Consider the following 27,292-nt stretch of genomic DNA (forward strand, 5'->3'; position numbering starts at 1 on the left):
GATGAGCCCACCTTCCTGGCGAGTAAGAAAAATGCCTCTCACTTACTAATTAGGAGGTGGAATTACTGAAGATTTGAACACAATTAGGAACCCTGCACCCAGAATCGGAATAAGCAGGGAACATATGTTCTCTTCAAACATAACAGAAACCTATAAACATGGGCCACATGCCAGACCAAACAGCCTGTCAGTGAATGCCCAAGATTCAGATAATTCAGGACTCAGCACAGGCCCCCCTACCTGGGGTCCCGACCAGCTTTTGGGGACGGGGAGCTCATACAGATGCCCAGGCCCACGGGCAGAGCTAACGAGACCAAGAAACTGAGAAGAAAACGTTTCCTAGCAAGTGACCCAGTGACACTGTTCCATGAGGACAGTGGCCAAAGTGCACCACCAAACCCCAATCCCCACCACACTCCAGCCAAGAGCCAAGGTCCCCAATTTGAAATTTCTGCCACTTCTACCAGGGCCTCAAAGCTCAGAAGGACCTGGAAGCCCTCAGCTTTCTCAGCAGGTCACTGCAGGGCAGCCCCAGGACGGGCATCCCCCCTGGGCTGGGTCATTGGCCCCTGGTACACCGGCACCCAGCACGCCCCAAGTTACAACAAAGCGGAAACAATTGTCCTGCTGGTATCCGAGATGCTGGTCCCGGTTTGGTTTTCCCCTCCCCTCCAGCACCAGGTGGACCAGAGCTGCTGCCTCGGCGCCTGGGGTTTGGGTGGCCTGCCGGGTGGGACTCGCCCACACAGAGGGGGACACGAGGGCACGGGAATAGAAGGCAGCGGTGCCCAGCCTCACTCAGACAGGAGCAACGCGAACCCTCACACACCGGTCATGTGGGAGGACAGCAGGGCCAGAAGGGAGAGCCCCGTGGCGTCACACCGGTGAGCCCCGGGGCAGCGGCTGCTGTGGAACCACGTGGAGGTCACCCCACGGTGGGCTTGGCATCATGGTCCTGAGGACTAGCTCGTTCAGAGCAGCAAACCCACCCCCACCGGGAGTAACCCAAGCGCCGATCGAGAAGACAGAGAAATACACTGTGTTCATCACGTGTTCACGGAATATTCTACAGCAGTGAAAACGCAACACCCGCTACTGCAGGCAACAGGCGGATCGGAATGCGGGTACAACAAGCAGGCTGCACAAACCCAGCTTCCCACGGCCAGAAGCCCCAGCTCCTGCCAGGCCCTGCCCCCTTCCCCCAGCCTCGCCCCCCTCCCTCCTCTCCAGACTTTCCCATTTCTGCCAGAATGCCTCGTTTTTGTCCACCTTGCACTTGTGGACATACCCTTGCTCTTGTCCTCCGCCCCTCCTGGTGCCCTTGCTGGCCTCACCCAAGGTCGGAGTTGCAGCTTAACCCCTGCCCCCTCCTGTGGCCCGGGAGGCCACACACCACACCCACCCTTGGGATGCTTTGTTCTCCAGGCCCCCTTGGGCCCTCCCCCAACATACACACTGGAGCTACGTCTGGAAATTTCACAACAGCCAACCAAGGACAAAGATCTCAAAAGCTTCCAGGAGGGAAAAACAAAAAACTCACGGTTAAAAAAAAAAAAAAATCAGCCAAAACGACAGTGAAGACTGCAACACCAGAAGTCAGAGGACGGGGGTGAGGACCCCGAGGGAAGGCGGTCTCCCACCTGGAATTCTAAGCCATCAGTGCGAGGCAGAGAAACACCCGCAGACAGACATGGGCTCAGAAACGTTATTTCCCCTCTTCCCGCTAAGGAACCATTAAAAGGAAGGATGATCTCCCTAATTGAGGGAGTAAAACAGGACCCACGACCCAGAAAACATGGTCCCAGACTGGAGAAGGGGTGTCCCATGCATGGCCCAGCCACCGGCCCAGGGTATCAGAGCAGGTCGGGGCTCCGGGAGGCAAGTTCCAAGAGGGGAAGAAGCAGCCAGATCAACGGGACTGCGGCCGGCAGGGAGGAGTCCCAGAGCACGGTCTTGGGTTTGGGAGCGAGTTAATGATCGCAAACTGACGACTATGCAAATGAAGGGAAGCAATTATTAACTCCAGCAAAAACAAAGTTGTCAAAATAGTAACAAAAACCTATGGACCACAGTTCAAGAAAAAATATCACTCAACTGGACTTCATTAAAATTAAATATTTCTGTTCTAAAGCCACTGTGACAGGGGTTTCCCTGGCGGTCCAGTGGTTAAGACTCCACGCTTCCACTGCAGGGGGTACGATCTCTGGTTGGGGAACTAAGACCCCACATGCCATGTGGTACGGCCAAACAAACAAATAAACTACTGTGACAAGAATGAAAGGCCAGTCTGGGAGAAAATATCTGCAAAGTATGTATCTGAGAGAGCACTTCAACCTAGAATACACAGATAACTTTTTTTTTATATAAGATTTAATTTTATTTATTTTTGACTATGTTGGGTCTTTGTTGCTACGCACAGACTTTGTCTAGTTGTGGCGAGCAGAGGCTATTCTTCGTTGCGGTGCACGGGCTTCTCGTTGCAGTGGCTTCTCTTGTTGCGGAGCATGGGCTCTAGCTCTAGAGCTCAGGCTCAGTAGTTGTGGCACATGGGCTTAGTTGCTCTGCGGCATGTGGGAATCTTCCCGGACCGGGGATTGAACCCATGTCCCCTGCATTGGCAGGTGGGTTCTTATCCACTGCGCCACCAGGGAAGTCCCCCACAGAGAACTTTTACAACTCAATTATAAGACAAAAACCCAACTGAAAAAAGGGAGACAAAGATCTGAAGAGACATTTCACCAAAGAAGATAAACAGCAAACACTATGTGAAAAGATGCTCGATGTCGTTACTTCGTTAGAGAAATGCAGACATGGAAATGCCCCAAACTGGAAACAACCCAAATGTCCATCAACGGAAGAATGTATAAACAACGGGTCACCTCCACGCAGCGGAAACTACTTGCCATGAAGGCAGGATGGTCTGGAGGTACGTGGAACATTGGGATGACTTTCAAAACAATCATGAGATAAGAGGCCAGACCAAGAGAGAGCACAGCACACACTACTCGAGTCCATTTACACAAAACTTGAGCAAATGCACACCGAGTCTCAGGGCAGAATACACAGCAGTGGTTGCCTGGCAAGGGGTGGGGGGCACGGAGGGAGAAAGGCATGAGGTTTTCTGGGGGGCCCCAGGAAATGCTGGGGGTGACAGGGCCATTTGCTAGCTGGGCAGGTGTGTACTACCTAGGCAGGTGTGCACGCATGTCCATCTCATCATGCTTCCACTTCAGACGTGCAGTCCGCTGCACTGCAGTCAGACTGCTCTGTCTGAGCTGAGTATTCCCGCCAGCACCGCACAAAGGCTATACTGGACACCGATTTAAGCAAAAGTTGTCATCGTTCTATTGGGTGGGGTGAGAAGTGGTATAAAAATGCTAAATCCAAATCTCCTAGAAAAACATTAATTAAATAATGTCCAAAATTAAAAAGAACAGCACAGGGACTTCCCTGGCGGTCCAGTGGTTAAGACTCCGTGCTTCCACCGCACGGGGTGCAGGTTTCCTCCCTGGTCGGGGAACTAAGATCCCGCATGCCGCACGGCATAGCCGAAAAATTAAAAAAAAAAACAAAAACATGAAAAACAGCAGCACAAACCTGCCTGTTTACATGTATGGAAGCAAACACAGGCAGACGACATGCAGGGCTGAGAAGAGGGCCTCGGCACGTGGGGGGCAGGGAGACTTATTTTTAAACCAGGGTGTGTGCTGCTTTAATATAAATTCAACTCCAACCGTGTGACTCAGTAGTTCCCCTCCCAGGCATACATGAAGTGTCCACACAGACACTTGTGCCGACTGCTGACACCAGTGCTATGGAAACTGGTCAAAACATGGAAACAGCCCAGATGTTCATCAACTGGGGAATGGAATCCACACAATGGAATATTATTCAGCTATAAAAAGAATGGAGCCGACACGCTACAACGTGGATGCACCTCGAAGACACATGTTAACTGAAAGAAGCTGGACACAAACGGTCACAATGGGTCAGTGCACGCTTCCATCCATACGAAACATCCAGAGCAGGTAAAGCCACAGACACAGAGAGCAGATCAGTGGCTTCCAGGGGCTGGGGGAGGGGGAGGGACTGCTAATGGGGACGGCTTACATTTTGCGGGTGAGGAAAAGTTTGGGAACTAGATATGGTGATGGTTGCAGAACTCTGTGAATACATCAGAAACCAGTGAATTGTACACTTTCAGTGCTGAGTTGTATGGCATGTGAATTACATCTCAGTAAAGCTGTCGCCAAAAGAAAAAATTCAGTTCCCAGAGCAGGGCTGACAGTGACCTGAGAAGAAAGGCACACTGGTCTCTGCCCCCGTTCCTGGAACAGAGCTCCTAATCCCTTGTTATCTCCTGGTGATAGCAGCATCCTTTGTTCTAATGAGGCAACTCTGGGTGGGCTCCTGGATGGGGGTGGTCACCAGAAAGACCGAGCCAGGGCTAGAAGTGGCACTTTGGGCCCCACCCCCATCCTCTGGGAGAGGGGCTGGAGACGGAGCCAACAATCGTTCATGCCTGGAAACCCTTAAACCACTGCGTTCAGAGAGCTTCCAGGGTGATGGACACAGCCATGGACTGGGAGGGTGGGGCACCCCGACTCCACGCGGACAGAAGCTCCTGCGCTCGGCACCCTCCCAGACCTTGCCCTGTGCAGCCCTTCCTCCGGCCGTTCACCTGGGTCCTTCGTTATACCCTTTACAACAAACTGGGACTCTGAAGTAAGCCTCCCCGAGTCCCGTGAGCCGCTCCAGCAAACTACCAGGTCTGAGGAGGGAGTGGTGGGAACCCGATTTGTAGCCAAATTGGACAGAGTTGTGGTGAACTGGGGACCCATGACTTGTGCCAGCCTATGGGGTGGGGGGCAGTCCCTCGGGATGGGGCCCTTACCCTGTGGGTCTGCACTGACCCTGGGTAGATGGTGTCAGAAGTGAGCTGAACTATGGGACGCCCAGCTGGGGTCCTCAGAAACTGGAGGGCTGGCTGGTGCAGGAAAACCCACATCTGGTGTCAGAACCGTTGGGAGTAGAGGAAACAGAGTCCTCACCAGCCACCTCCGCAGATGCACAAAGCCCCAAAAGCCCCTGGAGAGAGTTCAAAAACCCACAAGTAAACCAGAAGCTCCCTGATTCAGGCCGGAGCCCAGACAGCTCCTAGAGTGGTGGGTGGAGGGATGTTCCAACCCCCCGCCCGCCCCTTCCATGTGCGGACTCCACAGCAGAAGTCTGCCTGCTGTCCTGCTCACGGGGCCTGCTGTAGCAACAACTCCCAAGGACTCTGCCCACGGGAATCTCACTGCGGTTTCGCACATGCCCACCCTCACTATGGGGCCACGTGGGACCCGATCTCCCCGTGGACAGACCCTCCCCTTCCACACGTGTGTGTGACTGCGGGGAGAAGGCCACCACGATTAACCACGATAGGAAAGCGCCCCTTTCACAGACAGGAGCCGTGTATAAACACACAGGATCACACACAACACCCAACTTTCTTCCAAGGGGTCCAGACAGTGGCTGCAGGAGTCGCAGCCGGGATGCCCAGGAGTGCTGGGCGGGGCCCATGCGTGGCCTCTGAGCTCAGAGTCGGTTGGTTCACGGCCATCGCTGATCACAAAGGGGTCCAGGCCTCCATCTGCCCAAACATCCAACACGTCACCAGCCAGGCCGAGCCCGCAGGCCTGACCACAGCACCCCGGCCTCCATGTCCTCACGGGGCTGCCCAGGGCAGGTCAGCTGAGCATCCCCAAGAGGCCAGCAGGTTTCCCTCTAGAGCCACAGAGCCGGACACCAGCCAGCTCTGTAGACACTGAAGAAAGGCCCACATCCAGGTGAGCAGAGCCCAGCCCACATGAGGAGTCCAGCCCTGGTCACTCATTCCGCCCAGCCTCGCCTGCACATGGTCGCCTGCCCCTGCTCCCAGCCCAGGAAGGTCCCATAGTTGTGTCTGGCTTTTACACTGTTCTCTGTTCTCAGGAAAACCCGGACGCCACTGTTGCTCTGCCGGGGTGGCAGTCACGACACACAGCACACACACCTGGCAGGCCTGCTGGGGAAGGTGTGGACCCAGGGCCGGGACGGCAGGGCCAGCTGGGCCACCGTGTCCTCAAACAGGGAGCAGCAGAGGGCACCACAAAGCCCGGCAGTGGGCAGGCCTGACTTACGGGGTAGGGCGGTGTGAAAAGTTTGAAGGGCGGTGCTGCGGGCGAGAGCGGGCAGCCTCTGCTAAAGGCCGCACCATAGATAAGACAGAGGCACCTCTGGGAGCTGGAATTAATGGACACACAGAGAAAACAAACACCCTCCAACCTGCCAACAACCGAGAGCCTCTCCAAGGGAGCCCACAGCTCTTGCCATTTCACACTGTGTGCCCCGACTATAAAAGTAACGTGAGCTCATGCTGGGAATGTGCAAAACCCAGTAAAAGCATAAAGAAGACAACCCATCCCAGGAATTCTACCTGCTGAGCTTCTGGGGTCTCCTCCTGTGTTATGAGACAAACGGCCCCCAGTGTATTTTTACAAAATCTGGTCACACCATGCTATGGGTTTGCATCCTTTTTTGCTCATTTTTTTTTTTCCTTTTTGGCTCATTTTTATACCAAGAACCTTTCCCCACACCATTAAAGACCATCATCTGAGTCCAACTTTTCACATGGCTCCCCTATGCCGACCATTCAAGTTTTGCCACAAACACCCCCGTAAACGTGGATCTGCCTGTCTCCTCATCCCCACACCGTGCTTCTCAGGGGACCTGGAGCCGCCCGGTGCGCCCCATTCTCAGCAGGGTGTGTGCCCCACAGTCCTCGCCAGCTCCAAGGGAACTGCCATTTTAGGAAGTCTTCCCTTGTTGGACAGGGAAAACTTGATCCCAAATCAAAGGACCAGACACAGGACAGGGCGGGGTCCCAGATCGGCATGGGGACATCCAACGACTTCAGGGACTTCCGGGGTCTCTGCCACATTTAGGGGTCTTACCGAGTTCTTTGGAGCCCTGGCTCTCGCTAGCCAGCTCGCCCATCTTCACCAGGGCATCGAAATAGCCTTTGGCAGCATACGTCACACCTGAGAGAAGAGGAAGGGGCAGTCACTTCCCTCGCTGGGAAGTAGCAACACCCGCAGCACCTACTCGGCGATCCTGCCTGCCTGGCAGTCAGCCGCCTCCCCTGTGCCCAGCAGGCTCCAGCCCCGGCAGGACCTAAGCCCGTTTCTTGTTGATGTTCTCTCGTTCCAATCCTGAGAGCTCCTTCTCTGTGTAAGAGCACAGTGTACCGCTTGGGTCCAGAGCTTTTCAAGTCAAATCGCAGTGTGCCATCCTGACCACAAGGCCTGGTGTCTTGACGAGACAAACACCAACCCCAGGCAGGAGACTTGCAAAGTAGGTCGGCAGGAAGACCCCCCCAGCCAACCTGGGTTGAGGACTCTGTCCCCGTCTGTGGTCTCAGAGAGAGCAAGTAAGTGGGAGTGAGTCACACGCTCAAAGTGGGCTAAAGGCAGCACCACCGGGACGGAGCCGGGGGACTCACACCACTTCCCAGGGCAACTTCTGCTCTAACCTGACTTCGCAAGGGACTGGCACGGGAAGCGCCGGGCCTGCTGACTTCCTGGGACCACACCTGGTGCCCGCTGCCCACTGCCTGGGATGGAGCTTCCTCCAAGAACTCGGAGACCCTTCAAGACCCCGGGTGTGCCCACAAACTCCTTCATCAGAAGAGCCCCCCCAGCTGCACTTCACGCTGGAAGGAGGACGAGGGCGCCTCTGGAGCAGGACCATGGGGAGCACCCGCCAGCAGCATAATTACTATTTCTAATCCGTTTTCTCCAGAACCCAGTTAGGGACTTATTACTGGACACTTGATCACATTTTATTTAGGTAGTTTTCAATTAAGCACACGCAATTTGCTCTGCAGTCTGGAAGTGCGTGCGGGCTCCGCACCCCAGCAGCTGGAGCGCGTCTGCTGCCGGGCAGGGTGGGCTCCTTCAAAGAGATGAAAGGAAAGCCTAGCGGGCCCAGGCCTGGCCTTGGGGCGGCCGAGGGCAGCTGAGGGGCTCTGTCCTATGGGGCAGTCCAGGAAGATGGGGAAGGGAGGACACCTCCAGGCCCCCCCTCCACAGAACTTTGTTGGGGGCCCAGGTGGGGGTGGAGGAGCCTGGAAGGAGGCCTGTGCCTCATGTCCAAGGGCTGGGGCACGTGAGTGGGAGACCCCAGGCCGGGCCTTGACGGATTCACCCTAGGCCATCGACGCTGGGCAGCTGAGAATGAAGTTACGTCACTCTGAGAGAAAACCCCCGGGGGTAAGATGTCCTTGGGTGATGCTTTCAGGAAAGGAACCACCATCGGCCTGAAATGTGCAGGCCGATCCCCCCAGCTCCAGGGTTGGAACCATCCTGCCACTTTTGGCCCCATGTCCACAGTGTGCGCTAAACATCATGGCCCTCCGTGGTGCAGCACCTACACCTTCACTCTGCCACGGTGTGCTTCTGGAAACACCGCAGTCCCTCCCTAATCAGGCCCCAGGAGCTGTCCACCTACTGAGATGTCCTCACTCGCACCCGCGGGCCAGGGACGTCAGCCTCACCTGCCAGCGCCTTCTCGTAGTTCTTGCCCATGGCGATGAAGTTCCGCAGGCTGGGGTTGAACTGCTCCATGATGGTCTGGAAGAGAGCAGGGAACGGCATCAGAGGCAAGGCACCCGGCGGCTTGGGGGCCTGAACGGCGAGGGGAAAATCCCACAAGCATCACATGCGGGGTCAAGACCACGAAGCCATGGCCGGGCCCCGGGTCCAAATCCCAGCTCTGCCCCTGTTGAATGTCCTTGGGCAAATGACCTTCCCAAGCCTCAGTTTTGACACCTGTACGATGGGGGAAAGAACAGAACCTGCTCCATAGGGGCCTTGCAGATTAAACAAGTGAGCATGCGTATGACACGTGGGGCAGTACCCGACATACATCCGGCGCTCAGATATGCTGCGCTGAGGTGCCATTACCCCGTCTGGCAGGGCTGAGTCAGCGAGGAAGGTCCCTCCGCAGGCCACACACAAAGGGTTCATCGCTGCCTGGAGCCCCCTCCCACCACGATCTTCATTCAACACATCAATTACGAAACGTCAGCTCTGATTAGAGCAATGCACAGCCTGACTGCAAACACCACACGATGAATAATCCAGCAGGCTCTGGATCCGCTCGCCTGATGGACTCAAGTCTTGGTGCCAATACCACTAGTCCTTAGACTGAAGAAATTAGATTTTCACTGCGAAGGCCAAATAAATGTTTTAATTACAAGGCATAAAAACAGGCACACACAAACAACAGCCAAACGTGAGCGCTACTGGGTAATGTACCCTGATGGTTGGGTGCCAACCCCAGCCAGCGAGAACACTGCAAGGAGCTTCTAAGGAGAACCCCACCTCGGCCACATCCTACATCTTCGGGTCAATTATCGTGATATGTGTCTGATCTTTCCGCAGGGTAAGAGAGAAACGTCACCAGGGAGGGAAAGTTGCCTGGCCCCGTGGGCAGACCGCAGAGCCCCAGGTGCTTCTGCATGAACAGAGGCAGTGCCCGCCCCATCCCGGCCAACAGGCCAAAGGCAGCCCCAGCCCCAGGTAACACCCTTCTATCCCTGTTCCGGGCCCTCAGCCAGCAGGACCGACAATGGATTCCGAGAAGGGCTGTGGGATCTGGGCTCCAGAAAAACCCACTACTTCTGTCGCCCACCCTGAGGAGCAGCCTGGAGTGTCAGCACAAAGAGGAACAGAGACCTGTGCCCAAGGGTGATGAGACCCCGAGCCTGAGCCACCACCTCCTAACACCCGGGGCTGGGTGCCCACCTGCTCTACGCCGTGCAGGGAACCTGGGAAGGAGATACACCTGACACATGCCTGAGTCCAGAGAGCAGGTGCACCTTCCTTTCTGGACACGACAAAGGCGAGGGCACCTGCCACGTGCTGCACCGGGGCTGAGGCACACAGGGGGACGCAGCAGTGACCCCATGGGACAAAGTCCCGAGAGGGAAGGCAGGCCCACCTCACACACCGGGCAGGACCCCGTACCTGGAGAACGAGACAGCAGGACACGGCTCAGGGGACAGCAGGGGAGAGAAGCATGTCGTCGAGAGAGGAGGGCTGCAGGCAGGGGCATGCAAAGGCCCCAAGGCCAGGGCCTGCTGGTGTCAGGGACAGGATGCCAGGAGCAGGGTAAAGGGTGGCGGGAGGTAAGAAGAGGCAGGAAGTGTGCAGTTAATGGCCCAAACCTACTGCCTCGCAGCCCGTGGCAGGGACACCTGCTTTCCCTGACAGGAAGCCGAGGGTCGATCCAACTACATTTCAAAAGGAAATGTACCCCTGACTGCTCCAGGGAGCCCAGGTTGTAGCTGAGACCGCACAGACGCGGGAGACCCCTCAGAGCTGCACAGAAACCTAAGATGTGAAGGTGGATCAGAGAGCTGGCTCCACTGCAATGTGGGATGGGGTCAGGGGGCAGTACGAAGCTCAGTGGTCTGGGGACGACTCTGCAGGGGGGAACCCAAGTCTGGATGCATCCAGTCTGAGGAGTGCCCAGCAGTCAGGGCAGGGATGTCACGTAACAGGCAGCAGACGAGGGACTGGCGTCCGGGCAGGGCGCGGAGGGGAATTCAGTGTGGGGCTGTCTGCCAAGGGTACACGCACAGGCTGGCTGAGCCCTCAGCCTCGCTGCTCAGCGCCACCCAGACCTGTGTCGGGGCAGAAAAGCACTGGAGGGCGGATGTGTCTGCTCAAAGGAAATGGACCGAAAGCAGGGTATAGACCCAGTAAGGGTGGCTTCTGTCCCCGATTCTGGTGTTCCAGACATGCACATGCACATCTGTGCATGTGCTCGCGCGTGTGTACAGCATTTCAGTGTAAGATGCATTTCTCGCTGCAGCGATGGGCACAGGGCTGAAAAAGGCCCTAGGGTGGGAATATGTGAGGGCAGACCTGGGCTGCAGAGCTCTAGGACTGCAGCCCCCACCCATCCCGGGGGCAGGAGAGGAAGCTCCACAGCTCCCTCCCTAGAGCCCCAAACATCCTCAATGACAGCAGGAAATAGGCCAGCAGCCACCCAGGCCAACAAAGAGGGTCACCTCGGCAGCCCACCCACGGCCGCCCAGTGACACACGGGGACAGCCGCCAGGTTTCGCTTCCTTAGCACAGCTGCTGAGCTCAGGCACGAGGAATGTGGGAGCGAGGGGCAGGGCAGGAGGGGTGCTGGGGTGTCGGCCAGGACACCTGGCCAGGGCACTGCCGGGTCACACAGGTGCCGCTGACTCGCCTGCCTGGAGGCAGTGGCAGAGGCATAAATGCTGTGGGGCTGGTGTCCCAGGGGGGCCCTCCTTCCCTGGCCAAAAGCTATTCTTCCTCCCTGCTCCTCACAGATGCTGCCCTGGCCAGAGAGCGGGCTCCCATCCACCAGGTCACCGATCTCCTAGAACCGCGACCACCAGAGACCAGCCAGGTCCAAGACGACCTCGTCAGGAGGGACCCCGGTGGCCCAAAAAGGGCCTAGCCCCTCTGGTGGGGGATCCTCTCTGCAGGGGATTTCTCTGTGGGAGGGGGCCCCCGACACTGGGGGCCTCTCAGAGCCTGAGTCCACTGCTATCCTAGGGCTCAGGCAGAGGCATTTGGACCCAGGGGGCCGTGCTAGGCCCATGATGCGCCCAAACCCACCATCAGAAGCCTGGAGTGGGGCCCTGCCACGCCCACTGCAAGTGAGCGCTCCCCTAACTAGGGGCCTGCGCAGCCCCTCCACGCACCAGGGGGCCCTGGGAGGGGAAGCCGGAAGCCAACAGAGGCACGGTTGCCATGGCGAGGAGGCCGTGGGGCTCTGCTACACATTACCCGCCCCATGATACTTTTTCAGAAGTGATGGAACGATGGTGTCTTTCCATGGGACTCTTTACTGGAGCAATGGAGGGAACTGAGATGCAAACCCCAAGACGTCCTCCCACGGAGGGCGGGAAGAGGGAGACCTGTTTACTTCCCAAAGGGAAGGGAATGCATTTCCTTATCGACGCCAAAGGGTGTGTGCAAACGAAGGCCAGGCCAGGAGGGCGGCCTCCCCGCACACACCTCTGTCGTGAAACGCCTGTCGTGAAACTCAAGGGCCTGGGAGAGGCTCTGCATCCTGAGACCGCTTTTCCGCAGCCGGGACAGAGACCCGACAACGTGGGCAGTGACCAGCACCTTCTCCAAACTTGACACCTGTGCTACGCAGATGAAACCAAATCCCTTCAAACGCCATGCCGTGGCATGTGGCGACTGTGTGTGCGACCCCCTTGCAGGGGGCGTGGGCCAAGCACTGCGCTCAGCACCTTCTATCACTCCTTGGTTGGCTCAGTGCCTACGAGGTGCCCTCAGGAAGCTGGGCTGCCACAAGGGCTCCCTGCCACCCCACCACACAAGCGCCCCAGAAAGGTCAGGGAGAGGAGGGATCTCTGCCGGAGACTCTTGCAAGCTCAGGCGCGGTTCATGGTGGCCCTCTTGCCGAGATGTCCCCACACTGGATGTCCCTGCCACCCCTGCAGTCCCAGGAATCCAGGCCTTAAACCAAATCTCCACGGTAGGGCTGGCCCGCCCACCCCCACCCCGGGCCTCCAGCCCTGCATGTCCAGGGAGCCGATGGGAGGGGCCGGGCCTGGCTGCAGGGGCGGTGGTGTCAGCACCCCAGCAGCTGTGAGCGCAGAGGACTTCCTGCCTGGCCGGCTCCTGGGCAGCCCAGCGTCTGCACAGTGACGCCCATTTTGAGTGACCTGGATCACGGGTCTGCCTGGCCAGTGAGGACAAGGGGCAGCAGGACGCCCCTATCCCCAATTTGGGGTCGCAAGGAGAGAGGGGGCTCTGTCCAGGGACTGTGCTCCAGTTGCTCCCACGCCCGCGCCCAGGGTCTGCCACTCGCCAGCGCGGGAATTCTATTTATCCCTCACGGCTCTGGTTCCTGGCGACAGCCCCCCTCCAGCACTTTCCTGGCAGGGCTGCCACAAAGAGCAAAGTTTCTCTGCTGACACAGGGAAGTGACGTGCCTCCTGCTTCCCCTCCTGCCCTCCTGCAGTCAAGGAAGGCAGGGTGGGGTGTCTGCCTGCGTCCAGTGCACACGTGCGTATGTGTGCATGTATGGGTGTGCACGCGTGTCGTGGCCAAGCCAGGCTGCATCCTCCCTACACAGTCGACGCCTGTTATAACAAACTCAGGGGATGAGACCTCGCTGGGCTCTATCTGCCATCTGGGGAGGGGCGGCCTTACACCCCATCACCCCGAATCTTCACTGGAATGGTGGGGGGCGCCACTGTCCATTTTACAGACGGATGGAGAGAGGCTCGGGGAGGCTAAGAGCCAGCCTTCTGGGTCCTGGTGGAGCCAGTCCCGGCTTCGACTACAGGCTGGCTGCACAGCCCAGCTTGTCCCTTTCTCCACACGGGCCTCAGTGCTCTCTGGACAGGTCACCGAGGCAGGCAGGACAGGACCAGGTGCCACACAGCAACTCCGCCTGCCCTGGGCTCCCTCACAAGCCACGTTCCAGCAACGTCAGAGCAAGGGCAAGGGCTGATGCCAGGATACCTGGTCATCTGAGGGGGGGGCCTGGTGCCTGACTACCCCTGACCACCTGTCCTCTCATCCCACCTCTGTGGCAGGAAGAGCAGGCGCCAGCTTTGCAGCCAACAACCCACATCCAACGCGGGGCCACTGTCCAGGCACTGCCAGGGGAAGGTGGCAGCCGTCCTTCAAGGGAGGCTGTCCTTGCCTGCTGTAACTGCCCTCCACAGGAGCACCGACTACCTGAGGCTCTGGACAGAGGGCCCAGCTCACACTGCAGCTCTGCATGACTCCTGCCTCTGCTCCCCTATATTAACTGGAACATCTGTCCTGGGGACCATTCTTAAGGGAAGAAAACCAACTGGAGTTCAGTGAGTGCTGGGAGGGCTTCCTGGAGGAGGCAGAACTTGCGCTGGATCTCTCTTGGTTACAGCCAGAGAGAAGATAACAATGGGTCTGCACTTGACAAAGTGAGTGGACGCAGCAGCTTCCAGAATGAAATGGCCTGTGAGGTGAGGACAGGACAGTCAAAGCTGGTGGTGGCTGCAGAAAAGTCCCCCGAACGAACAAGAACAAACCAAGCAGGGATCAACTCCAGCTGATTTCACTTTAACAGCACTAGGCCCCCCTCCCCACGTCCTCCATGAGACGCCCCCCATGGGCCATGAGCCCCCCACAGACCACAAGAGCACCCCTCCCCCGCCCCCAGGCATGCATGTTCTCAGCCCAACCACCTCCAGCGGGGACAAGGGCCAGGGTCCCACCAGTGCACAGAGAGGCCAAGCTCACCACAGCCTCTCAAGAAGGGTGCACAAAAGAGCATTTGCAGCAGGACCCAGCATCAGGAATCAAGGCACCCATGCTGCCCAGGACAGTCCCCTGCCGCCGAGAGAGGGGTAGGCGGTGGAGCACAGCTGGCTCTTTTGGGAGCCAGAGGAGAGGCCTGGGGGGCAGCCGAGCTGGCCCTCATGCTGGGGGGGGCGCTCCAGCTGGCCTGGCAGCCCGGCCAAAGGGTCGCCCCGGGGCGTGAGAGGCTGACAAGCGGCCCTGCAGCGAAACGTTGGTTCTCGGCCTCCGCCAGCTTCTGGGGAAGCTGCCAACATTAGAATAAAGTGACAACTTATGTCTTTGGCATGGAGCCCAGAGTGACACCAGGGAGCATGGCGGCCTCCCATGAGGAGGGACCAAGGGGGGGGGCGGGTACCCCTTCCCGTCACCCCTACGGCCCTGAGGCAGGGGGCCCAGGAGGCCCTGAGCCACGGGGTGGGCGACACCAGGAAAAAGACAAAATTCTGGCCAACTCTCCCGGTCCTGATCTGAGGGCGGGAACTTTCTGGGCCCCTGCAGGGGATGGGCATAGGTGATGCAAGGTGAGGAAGGGGCAGCCAAGCTCCCACAGCCCCAGAGGCCCACGTTCAGGGACCGAGCACCATCACCGATTCCTGGGGCTGTGGACACCCGCCTCCCACCCCTGCTCTCCCTCAGGACCTGGATCCTCAGGTGCCCCCAACCCGACTGACCCCTCCTGGAATAGGTCTTGGGGGCAGGAAGCCACAAGTGGGCTCAGTTTGGAGAAGGGGCCAGTGAGTGCTGGGTGGGGTCTGTGCCACTGGGAGAGCCTCCCCCTCAGACCAGGAGCCGCGCAGCAGGGTCCACACGCGGGCCCCACCAGCCCGGCCACTTCCTTCCTATCCAGAGGCACATCCGGCCAGTCCCGACTTCAGAGGAGCAGGACGCTGCAAGGCCGCAGACGCCTTCCAGCATCCAGGCCCTGCCACACCTGCCTGACTTCTCAGCCCTGCCCCAGGGCACGTGGTCCCCCACATACCAGCCCACTGCACCTTGAGGTGGGGGCCTTACGGCTGCTGGGTGTCAGGGACTGAATTCGTCCCCTAAGAATTCACGTGTTAGGCCTAACCCCAGCACCTCATTGGTGACTGTTTTTGCAGGGAGCCTTTACAGAGACAATCAAGGTAAAACGAGGTCATCTGGGTGCGCCCCACTCCCATAGGACTGGTGTCCTTCTAAGAAAAGATCAGGACACAACACTTAGAGGGAAGACCATGTGAGGACACAGGCAGAAGGTGGCCTGCACATGCCCAGGAGAGAGACCACAGGAGGAACCACCCTGCCCACACCTGGACCCTGGCCTCCAGGCCTCAGATGAGACACACCTCTCTGCTGTTCAAGCACCCGTGGCGCTCTGTTTGGCTGCCCGAGCAGACCCAGTCGCTGGGCCGATCCCCACTCGCCCTATGAAGGCCCAACCATCACTTCTCTTATCATCTGGTTACTGCTCAACTGGTTAGAACATTCTAGGGCCGCTGACCTGTCCTTGTCCCCGACAAGGCTCTGACCCGAGTTTCACAGGGCTGGGCTCCCCGCTGGACGAGGAGCCTCGATGAGCAAGCAGGGACACACCCCGGAACACTCTGGAGCTGCCTCTCCTCCTGCCGCCCTCCGCCGGGTGGGACGAGCCAGCTGGGGAGGCTGTCATGCCGGTGGGTACACAGGCCACTCAGCACCCAGGAAATCAGACGGCAGCAACAGAGGCCTTGGCTGGGCCTCCCTGCCCTCTCCACGGACTTCCAGCTCCTCCAAGAACTTTCCATCCTGAAAGCTACCAACCATAGCCACCACTTTCCTGATGCTCCCCGCGGCCAGGAAGGGTTCTCTGGTTCCAGCTAATCACGAATGAGAAAGTGGTGGCACAGAAGCTAAAAACCCTCGCCCGAAGCCCTCAGGGCTCCCAAATGGAAAAACAGAGAAGCAGGATTGAAGCCACAGGGCCCAGCTCAAGCAGGCTCTGGCTCAGCCGGGCACCCGGGACGGGCTGCGATGTGCTGCTTCATGGCTCTGAGCCTCCCCCACCCGCTGGGACACCCAGGGCCCCTCGTGAAGCAGGTTTAGAGATAAATGAGGCACACACACTACTCCCAGCATGGTGCCTGGACCGAGCAACCCACTGAAGGTTCTTCACGATGATTCAGGATTACCAGCCAACTGCAAAGCCCAGGCGGCCACGGCACCTCCCACAGCGCAGAGCCAGAATGAGAGCGTGAGACGGTCCAGCCTCTTCACCCAACTTCATGGTCCCCTGCCCAGGGGGGCCTGTGCAAGAAGCCTGAAATCAGGTCTCCTGCCGGGGCTTGACTGTAGCCCCTGGCTGCCTCCCTGTCTGTGGCCAGCAAGGCCCTGGATCCCCAAGGGCAGGACTGGCCACAGCCTGGGAACCACTAGTCCCTGGATTGCAAAGGATGTGCCTTCCGTGGGAAGGGCAGGAGGGAATAAATAGAGGTGTGGACGACAACTGCTTCTGCCAAGGTGCTGGCTAGGGCAGAGGGGCTTGACTTGCCCCACAGTGGGTTCAGAGGGGCAGTGGGTGTGGAGGGACCCCCGGTCCCCTCCACCTGGGGCACATCAGCACCAATGCAGGCTCTACCACACCCCCTTCTTTTAATAGCCCCGCTGGAAGCAGCCAGGCCACTCTGGCTCAGCAGGTCAGCTCTGCCCACGCTTGGCTCCCAGAGATGCAAACGCCCTGCTGGATGGAATTCTAGCTCCCAGAGGTGGGGGGCACAGCCCCTCCTCCACAAAGCTCCCACCCCCATTCCAACGTCAGGATGTCGATTTCTTTCACAGCACAGACACCTGTGAAATCCCAGCACGTTTCACAACCTGTTACACGTGTGTCGTCACCCGGCACAGGGCTGCTTGGTGACTGTTCCTGGCACCGCTGGGCAGGGGCAAGCGGGGACATTGCATCTACAGACCACTTAGCGAGTAAGAAGGAACAGAGATCCTGGCTGTCGTGGGGAAACCTTCTTTGGTCAAGAAACAAAATGCCAGCAAACGAAAGTGGCAGAACAAGGGTTTGAGGGCTTGGAAGAAAAGCCCACAGCTGTGCTCAGGAAAGCCCCCATTTCTCCAACACCTGGATGGCCAGAGGTGAGGCCCAGGCGACACCCTGACCCTGATGACTGTGAGCTGAAACAAAGCTCCGAAGAGTCAGACTCTGAATCCGAAGAGGTTTTAGGAAAACTCTACCAATTAATCTCATGTCTTTATTATTATTTTTTAATTTATTAATTTATTTTATTTTATTTTTGGCTGCATTGGGTCTTCGTTGCTGGGCGCGGGCTTTCTCTTTTTCTTTTTCTCTTCATTGCAGTGCCTTCTCTTGTTGAGGAGCATGGGCTCTAGGTGTGCGGGCTTCAGCAGTTGTGGCTCACAGGCTCTAGAGCACGAGCTCAGTAGTTGTGGCGCATGGGCTTAGCTGCTCCGCGGCATGTGGGACCTTCCCGGACCAGGGCTTGAACCCGTGTCCCCTGCATTGGCAGGCGGATTCTTAACCACTGTGCCACCAGGGAAGCCCTATGTCATGTGCCTTTGACATATGACTTTTAAAAAACCTGTCCAAGTAATTCTAAAAGAACTGTTTTCATAACTAGAAAATAAATATCCCAAGCAAGAAAAAAAGCACGCTGTTCCCGCTGTTGGCCCTGATTCCTCCTTGCGGTGTACAACCTCTCCCAGCCCCTTACGGCACAGGGTACTCGTGACCCAAGGAAGCGGGTCCCTCTCTCACGCACACGCCCCGAGGGTCTGCAGGAGGCCCTCGGGATGCTCAACTCACAGCCCAGGGCGTCAGGACTGGCTCCACCAGGCCCCAGACAGGCACTGGAGCTGCAAGGGGAGCCTGCAGGGACCTGGGGCCATCCTGGTCATTGTGCTCGCTGCAGGAGCAGAGCACCAGACAAGACCTCCAAGGCAGAGGATGGCTCCTGCGGTGAAAGTTGGGAGGAGGGGCCAAAGGCAGCTGGAGGGGCCAACCTGCCACCCCACCGCCCCTTGACAGACAGAAAGGGGTCCTGCTGACACCCACTGCATGCTCACTCGCAGGTGCAGATCCCCTGCCTGCTCCTGAGGTTTCCAAGGTCACCTCTTAGAGACAGGACTCCCATCAGGCCCTGCCTTCACACCAACTGACCCCTTGGGCCCCCAGGACATGGCAGGACCAGGTGCTTCTGGCTAACACCCTGGCTTGCCTTCAGGCCCTGAGAAAAAGGAACTCTGCGTGGGGACAGGAGCCTGGCACCACCTTCAGAACTTGCGGGGGTCCTGGGCCACTGCTTGTGGAGCAAACAGCTAAGAGAGCAGACTCACGACAGAGATGGTCACAGTGAGCAAAGCGAGAGCCCCAGAATCAGAAACGAGGTCCATCCATTCCCAAGCACTGACACACATGTGCTGGCCACCCTTCCAGGCCAGGGTCCCCACAGTCAGGGGCCATGTGGGTCCTGAGTCACCACACCTTGTTGCTCGGGAGCACGTCAGGTAGGGACAAAAGGATCTTCTCCAATAAGAGAAGCCTGGGTGCCAACCTCCTCCCAGGCCCGCTGGCTGGAGCCCTTGGGAACCCACCTGGTGGGGGAAATGGGTGCATACCCTCGTGCACCCTGCACCCTCTGGTTGGGTCCCCTTGAGTCATCTCACAGCTGTGCAGCACAATCAGGGCCCAAATGAATCAGAGCTGGGGGGTGGGGGAAGTACAGGGCAGGCACAGTCCACACCTGCCTGTAATTGCCACGGCCGCAGGCAGCAGACAGTAGCAGAGTGCTGACAGCCCCACCGGGCACGCCGGTGCAGCGTGTTCAGCGGGCACAGGCCTGCACCGTAATGAGGACAGCCTCTCCACTCTGAGGCCTCATGGGAAACTGCCCGAACACAGTGGCCAGGAAGGCCTCATGGGGTGGGCCCTGGCCCGGTGCACTTGAGGGTTGAGGAAGGAGGACGGGAGCCAGCCAGCCAGTGCCCCAGGGAGCCCCCCACCAGATCACTGCTCAGGTGTGCCTGCCCTTGGAGGGCAGCCCAGGCAGCGCCTGTCCCGGGGGCCACGCAAGCCTGAGTGGGGACCGCCGAGTGACAAGGCCAGCCCTGCCTGCCACACATTCAGTCCTGTGCAGGGCTCCCCTGAGCAGGACCCAGACCTGCAAACTGGGGGGGGAGTGCCAGGAGGGCCTCGGACTCCCTGCCAGCCTGCCTTCCTGCCCAGAGGGGACGGGGCCCTCTGTTCAATGGCCTGTCCTCCCCTGAAAGGCCCCAAAACCTGGGCAGCCCAGCCAGCACCACCTGTGCCGAAGAGGGAGGGGAGGGAGGGAGGGAGGTGGACGGACCTGCTGGCTCTCAGGCCTAGAGGAGCTCTGGCCTAAAACAAGGTGGCAACAAGCATGCAGCTTCCACAGCACCTCCCATGGCCCTCCCCACTGATGCCCCGAGGGCCCTGGACCAGTACCCAGAGCCTCAAGAGCACATGGTCTGTCCCGAGCAGCCTCCCCAACAAAAGACACGTTCTCCAGGAGAGACCAATAGGGATGGCAGCGCAGGCAAAACACTCCTGGCCCAGTGAGGAACTCTGCAGAGCCACCACACCCCAGGCACCAAGCCACCTCATGACCATCAGCAAACTTCGGCAATGTCCAGCAGCAACCTCAGGGACGTGACCTGGGCACAAGCAGCTGCTGAAGCCAGTTGCCCAGAGATCAGTGCGACAAAGAAACTGCCCTGGCTACTCCAGAAGGGATGGAAGGCGCAGTACTGCTGCTGCGCTGGTGGTGGAAAGAGTGGGTACCACATAGCGCGCTCCATGGAAGGGCAGCTCTGAGTCCACTCAGGGACATCAGGCTCCTCTTTTTATGAGAAGATTCTACCCCAATGCGGCACTCGAGTCACCTTTAAAGCAAAACAAAGCACCACATGCACGCACATGCGTGCACTCAGGCACACACGTGCTCACTTGGACAGACTTGTGAATATACCAGCAGGCACCTGCATGCATGTGCTCGAGCTCACACACGTCTGCACATACACACATGTGCACACATGTTCCTGCTCACACAAGCACACACTCACATGCACACACACAGCCCTCAGGGCTGCTCCCCAGCAGCCGTTTCTGTTGCCAAGGAAGCGCCTGTCAGAGCAGCACTTCACCATCCCCAATGGGGAGCTGGCGCAGCTCTGTCCACTCTAGGCGCCAGGCTTCTGATGGCGGCCAACAGTTTGCTGTGACTGCTGAGCAGTGGAAGGGGGTCTAGGGTCAGCAGTAGAGGACCTGGGCCCTCGTGCTTCCCTCTGCTCCCACCTGGAGGAGGGTGGCGGGCAAGGCCTGGCCAGCAGTGGGCTCTCACCTACCAGGTGGGGTCTCTCCTGCCAGTGCTGACGCCCACCACCTTGCACCAATGGTGGCAAACCTGACCGACTCCGGCTGCAGGAACCTGCTGGCCACAGCAGCCTTCGCAGGGCGGGTACGCAAGGCCAGGCCAGCTTCCCCACACAGCTGCAGAGTGAGGACCACTGGACGGCCTCTGGTGACCAAGGCCCAAGGCCCACGACACCCTGAAGAGCCATGCCTGACGCTTTCCCAGAGACATCCTTCTCCTCAGGCTGTCCCCCACCTTCCCACATCCTCAGGACAGGACGGAGACCCGTGGTGCTGTTCCTACAAAAGGTGCCAGAGCCGCCCCCCTCCCAGGTCATTAGGGTGCCTGGAGCCAGGGCTTCTCTTGAGATACAGGACCGAGAGAAATACACGAACCTGACAGTCACTCTCCTGAAGCCGGGGTCTAGGGTCAGCTGTTAAAGAAGGCCCTCTCTCTCCAGCACAAGGGGATGCTTGGCGGCCTCTCCCAAGAGAGCTGCAATTTGGGCTTAATCCTGAGCAGCAGACTCCCCACCCCCACCCCGCAACTCTGTTCCTCACCCCAGGCAATTACCCAGGGCTGCCTGAGAGCCAAGTCCTGGGCTCCAGGCTCTGCTGCCTGCACCCCCATCCCCTGAGGGGCCCAGCCCAGGGAGTCCCCAGAGGGCTTCAGTCCCTGTCCCTGCACCCGCGGTCTGAGGGTGAGCTCTCAGCAGATGTCTGGAAACCATTCCATTTCTCGCCCCTTCATCTTCCATGAAATTCCCCGAGGACACAGCTCCCACGGGAACCGGGCCACAGGGAGAGAGATTAAATCCGGCGCTAGGGCTTCTTCCAGGGAAGAGAATCAAAACTGTACATTTTAGTCTCGCATTTTTAATCAGCAAGGCCAAGGACAAGCGTCCCCACCGTTCCCTTCTCTGACAAGACAAACACCACTTAGAACTGCAGCTGATAAGACACAGGGGCCAAAACAAACAGCTGAGCTGCAGCTTGGGGTGACACTAAGCAGGGCCACATCTCAGCCACTCTCCCACAAGTTGCCAACCCAGGCACAGAGGCAGCAGCGTCCCTGGACAGAGCAGAGGACCAGCCGGACCAGCCTGGGTCCACACACAGTGGCTTTGGCTGTATCCTGACTGCGCCTCAGGTGGCCTGGTCTCTGCCCAGCCAGTGTGCTGAAGCTGCCCAACCTGTCCTGGCTCTGCTGCAGAACCCGAGCTCCCAGTGACAAACCACAAACAGTAAAAGCACCGGACCAAAAACCCACCAGTCAGGTCGCAGAGTGGCAGGGGAGCACCGCCCACAAACCGACCTGCCCACGGGCTCTGCAGCCGTCACCAGCCAGGAGTGTGTGAGGTGCCCAGCCTGTGGACACCCACTTTCCGATGTGTCCAACGTGAAAGTCCTTGGTCTCAGCCACACCTTCCCGTGGGAGCTCAGTCATCAGCTGACCCGCCGAGCACAGACCGCAAACTAGCCTGTTGAACGTGTGCCCCAACCCCCCAAAGCTGGGATCCTAACCGTTTTCTGCCACCATCCTGCCGACAGATTTCACTTCAGACCTACAGACAAATCATAGCTCCATCCAGAAGCTGCTCAGCTGGAACAACACGCCTGACTGCTCGGTTTTAAGTGTTTTATTAAGGCTGATCATGGGATTCTCCAGAGCAAAGCCACGCCACACACTCCCTCCTAGTTCTCGCCATTAAAGTTCCTGTTTGGTGGTTTCAGTGCAGAAGCAGGGAAAACAGGGGAAAAAAACCTCCAAGCCAGGCATTTCTCTTCTACCCCCTGCAATAATGAGCAAGTCGAAATAGAACTAATGACTAATAATTTAATAAACCTCCCTCCCCTGAGAGCATTTACAGAGCAACACAACCAAAAACCTATGCCACCGACTCTACGTGAGACAAATATAAAACCCCCAAGAGCTGTTCCTTTTACGTGCTGCTTCTTCGTCAGTCTCCTGTTTACCAGCACCTCTAACATGGCTTCAGAACTGACTTAGTCTACCCTGACCCAGCTTCAGGATTCTTCCAGGTGACCTAGCTACAACTTTAAAAACCTTTATTAGCAGCCATGATCGACTCCAGCCGCGCCGGACTCCAGCTGAAAGCTAACGGCCCCCCAGAGGCCTCTCCCCGCCCTCCCCCGCCGCGCGCAAAGAGGGCTTGGCAGGCCGCTGGCTAAAGAGGCACAGCGTAGTTGTTTAACACAATTAGAAACTGTTGCTCTGCCAGCGCGCTGCAAACCCACTCCGCCGCCATGAACCAGCCGCCGCCGCCGCGTAAATACCAACTCCGAACCCCCCACCCCTCCCCGCCCCCGACCACCGCTTAACCCCGAGGCACAGTTTTGAAACAGAGCACGGTTTTGTAAGAGGACTGCGTGGACCGCCCAAGGAACGAATCTCCCGTGAGGAAATGCTGCCGGGAACAGCCCTGAGCCACCGGAGCCTGGGTCTGTGCTGGTGGGGGCGGGGGTCCAAACCGAAAAAATGGATGCTAAGAAACTGAAACTCGGGTGTCTGCCCACGTGCACACAGGCGCAAAACATGCCGGGGCGGGGGCGACGAGGGTCCGGCGGGCACACCCGCGTTCCGCACCGGGGGCTGCGAGCCGACTCCTCACACATCAGAAGCAGAGGCGGGCGCGCCAGCCTCCTACACAATTAGTCTTCTCCCTCCGCGGTTACATAAGATGACGGATTATCTGTCCACCCATCGAAGCTGCCCCTGCGCGACCTCCCACCCGGCCACGTCCACAGACGCCCGGGAAGGAGTTGTGGAAAGGAAAAGCCTGTTGAGAAAAAAGTGCCCGAGGCTTGCGTAACCGCGCCCGGCGGGACCACCACAGAGCGCAGAGCGACGAGGAGCCACGGCCCCGGACCCCGGCAGACCCCGGACACCGCAGCCCGCGCCCGTGCCCCCACCTCACTCGGGTCCGAGGGCTCCAGCCCCCGGGAGCGCGGGGGCAGCAGGGGGCTGTCTGGACGAGGGCGCCCGCGCCAACTTATGCCGGGCCGGTGCTGGGTCCCCGCGGCCGCGCCGGGACGACCCCCGAAAGCCCAGGGACCGCCCGGGCGGGCGCGAGCGCGCGGGTGGCGCAGAGCTCACCTTGTAGACATTTTCCGTGAGCCTATGCATCTCCTCCGACCGAGAGAGCGACATGGTGCTGGTCCGGTTACACCACTGACCGGAGCGGGGGCGCAAGCAGCTGCGACTGCGGACGCGGCAACGACTACCAACGCGAAACACGCAGAGCCAAACCAAAAGCGCGGCGTCCAGCCGGCGTCCGCCTTTATAGCCGATCAGGCCCCGCCCCCTGAGGCCCCGCCCACCTCGTGCTCGCCCCCGCCGCACCCGGATCTCCGCCCCCGGCCTGGCGCCCCCGCCCAGTCGCTGCTGCTAGGCAACCGACAGGCCCCGACCCCGCAACGCCTTTCCCATTGGCGGGTTCCGGAGCCCGGGGAAGGGGGCGGGTAAGGGGCGGGGCTTGTGGGCCGGCTTCAGGCAGCGATTGGGCCTTGGCGCCGTCGATCGCGGGGGAGGAGGCGGAGGCGCGGCTCAGGCTGGGGCCCTGGGAACAGCCTTGGGGGCCCGGGCGACAGCCGGGCTGGGGGCGGGGAGGCGGGGGCGGGGTGGCGCAGGAAGAAGGGAGCAGAAGCGGGGGGGGGGGCACGCCGGCCGCGAACGCGCGTGGGGGAGGCACTCAGCAAAGTGGCGAGTCGGGGTGGCCGTGTCCTGGGCGCCGCTCCCCCGAACGCGGTCGGGGTCGGGTGCCCTCGCTGGGTAGGGGAGGGTCCCTGGGCGCTCGGATGCCTGCCGCACGGGCTTGGTGCAGGATGGTGAGAGGCCGCCGCTGTGCCCTGGGGGTCCGGCCGCGACCCGGAATTTTAGTAGGTAAGTTCACTGGGTGGCTGCGATCCCCGGGCCAGCCCTTCTGGGGAGGGAGGACCCTGAAGGAAGTCTCGGAGGAGGGAGGACCCTGGGGAGAACGCTGGAGAAGGGTGGACCCTGTGAGGGGTGCATCTTGAGGGGGGCCTGAGGCTGGGATTCTGGAGAGGGGAGGGCCCTGGGTTGCAGAAGAGGACTCTGGGGAGTGGGGATTTGGGGGGCAGATTCTGGAGGGGGTGTGGGGAGACGATCCTGTGGGAATGATTGAGGGCGAACGCTTAGGGAAACAGAGGACCCTCGTAGTGGCAGAAGATCCTCTTTGGGGGCAGTTTCCTTGGGGAGGGAGGACTCAAGGGGAGGGGGGGCAGGGAGCACTCTGGTGGGGTGGGAAAACCTGGGGGAGGGGGAACCTTCCTAGGTGGATCAAGGGGTCAGAGATGCCTGGTTTTTGAAGGCGATTCCTGGGAGGTTCTGCTGCATAAGCTGACCAAGTTGGCACAGAGGGTTCCGTACAATTCCCTTGGAGAAGTATTTACGTAAATTAGACTAACGTAGAGGAATTAATTGCTTTACATCGTAAAACACCAGATCTAAGTGTTTCCCTTTAATTAAACCTGACAGTCTCTGCCAGCATCCCATCCCTGGACAGTCATCCCTTCAAGTGCAGGTGCCCCAGGAGACAGACTCCCTCCCCACCCCCGCACCCCACCCCAGACAGGTGGGGGAGTCCAGAAGACAGCAGGGACATAAGACAGGTTTCTTCCACAGGGTCATTGACTTGAATGGACTACACTCTGCTTCACGTGGATTCGAAGAAAATGGAAGGGATATTCAGGAAGCATTTGCCTTCTGTCCTAACCTCCAGCCTTCGTTCACAGAGATTCTTCTTGGTTTAATTTCCTTTCTGCTACCAGCCCCCGTTTTATTGCTTGCAGTGTTTTAAGGTAGATTCCGGTGTAAGTAATTTCTGGGATTCTTTTGGTTGCAAGTAACAGAAAGCCAGCTCAAACTGGCTCTGACAATGAGGGCGTTGTTGGCTCAGGTGACAGAAGTCAGGCCCGTCTTCCTCCCCCAGCTCCCTTTCCTCCAGGCCAGCTAGATGCAGCGCACGCTTACATCCTTCCAGCCCTAGGACTGACATCCATTGACCTGCATGGAGTCACGGGCCAACATGGAGCTGGGTGGGTGCAGGGCAAGAGCTGTTGCTCGTCTTTAGGGAGTGGAGTGACCAGGACCAGGGGAATGGTGGGTGGAGGCTGGCCGGAGAAAACAGGGTCTCATCACTCTGGGAGGGGAATTAGCTTGGGGAGAATTCTCCCGGGCTGTCTGCTCCCATCAGCCACAAGACAGTAGAGAAAGGAGAGGGGCCTCACCAGAAAATCTTCCATGGCTCTGAGCCCCGCCCCACCCTCTAGAAGGCCCTGCTTCTGACTGCCCTCCTCCTGCCCAACGGGACGCTCACATTTGGTAGCAGCTGAGGCAGGAGACCCACTCAGCCTGGCCTGCCTGATTTGGGCTAATTGCTTTGCAGCCTCACCTCTGGCCTGCACCCTCCAGCTGACAGCTGGGCAGGAGGTGAACAGTTAGGAGGGAAGCCATCAGTAAGAAGTGTGCTCACAGAGCACCTGGGGTGAGTGAAAATAAGCGCGTTGAGCCCAATAGCACTGAGAAACGCGGGGCTGATGGCAGGTGCAGAGCAGGACTGGCGAGGGGGTCGCACCTGGGCCTGGAGAACCGCAGCGAGAAAGTCCGCCCCCTACCGGGCGGCTTCCCCCAGCCACCAGCCTGCCGAGGTGCCCAGCGCTGGGTGCTCACCGCTTCAGCTGCAAGGAGGTCAGAGCCTCGGGCCAGGAGACCACCAGTGTCCTCTCAGGCCTTTCTTAGGTGGGAGGCCTTTCAGATGGCAGCAGTGTCTGGGCAGGGCTGAGTACCACAGGTGAGGACCTAGAGCCTGAGCAGTGCCCAGGGCCAGGGGGTGGGCTGGGTGCCAAGGCAGCCCCAGTGCCACTCCTGGGAGTCAGGAGGGCCTGCTTGTCTCGGTACCTTTACCAACCCCACCTCCTTCCCTTCCCCTGGACTCTGAGAGTTCGTCGGGGTGCTGTGGGATCTAGTGACTTGCCTGGAGGTTGGTGGTCAGTGCCGCGGGGGTTGTTTAGACTTGGGGTCAGGCCCATCCCTCTCCTAGACCCGTAAGAAGCCACTGTCATGATGGAGAGCCTTTGCTTTTCCCGCCTGCTCTGCAGGGACTAGCAAGAGGGCCAGGACCAGCCAGAACACTCAGCCCCCAGCACCCCAAGCCCACTGCTCTCACCCGGACCAGGGTGTTGTTCTTCCTGCACTACTTGGGGTCGGGGAGCGGCTTTCTATAAATGAGCAGCTCATCAGGAATCACTGAGAAAGCAGATGGGCTGGAATCTGCCCGCTGCCGGTTTCCCGTCACTTCTTACTGCCGGTCCTCACCTCCACAGGCCGAGCGACGAGGGAGGTGTGTAGCCATGGTGACCCACAGCATCCCACTTCTGAACCTGAGGTCCCCCTGCCCCATGCACCGGTGATGGGGCCTCGCGCACACAGGGTGCGGAGCAGGGGTCGGAGACAAGAATCTGACCACGTGGTGCTGCGGACACTGACCCTGGGTCAACTGAC

General features: G+C 59.0%; 1 protein-coding gene across 5 annotated transcripts in view; it reads right to left on the bottom strand.

The window, feature by feature from the left end:
- BAIAP2 (BAR/IMD domain containing adaptor protein 2) overlaps window positions 1-24,098 on the bottom strand; it is a 71,533-nt gene extending 47,435 nt beyond the window's left edge. For all 5 annotated transcript variants that reach the window (XM_079903594.1, XM_079903596.1, XM_079903592.1 and 2 more), the window contains exons 1-3: window positions 23,867-24,098; window positions 8,579-8,654; window positions 6,978-7,064 (exon numbers count right to left, since the gene is read on the bottom strand). In XM_079903594.1, coding sequence (XP_079759720.1) covers window positions 6,978-7,064; window positions 8,579-8,654; window positions 23,867-23,920 — 217 coding nt within the window. In that variant the 5' untranslated portion in view covers window positions 23,921-24,098. The remainder of the gene's footprint in view (window positions 1-6,977; window positions 7,065-8,578; window positions 8,655-23,866) is intronic.
- Window positions 24,099-27,292: the final 3,194 nt, after the last annotated feature.

This window comes from Stenella coeruleoalba, assembly GCF_951394435.1.
Source record: "Stenella coeruleoalba genome assembly, chromosome: 19".
NCBI classification, from domain to species: Eukaryota; Metazoa; Chordata; class Mammalia; order Artiodactyla; family Delphinidae; genus Stenella; species Stenella coeruleoalba.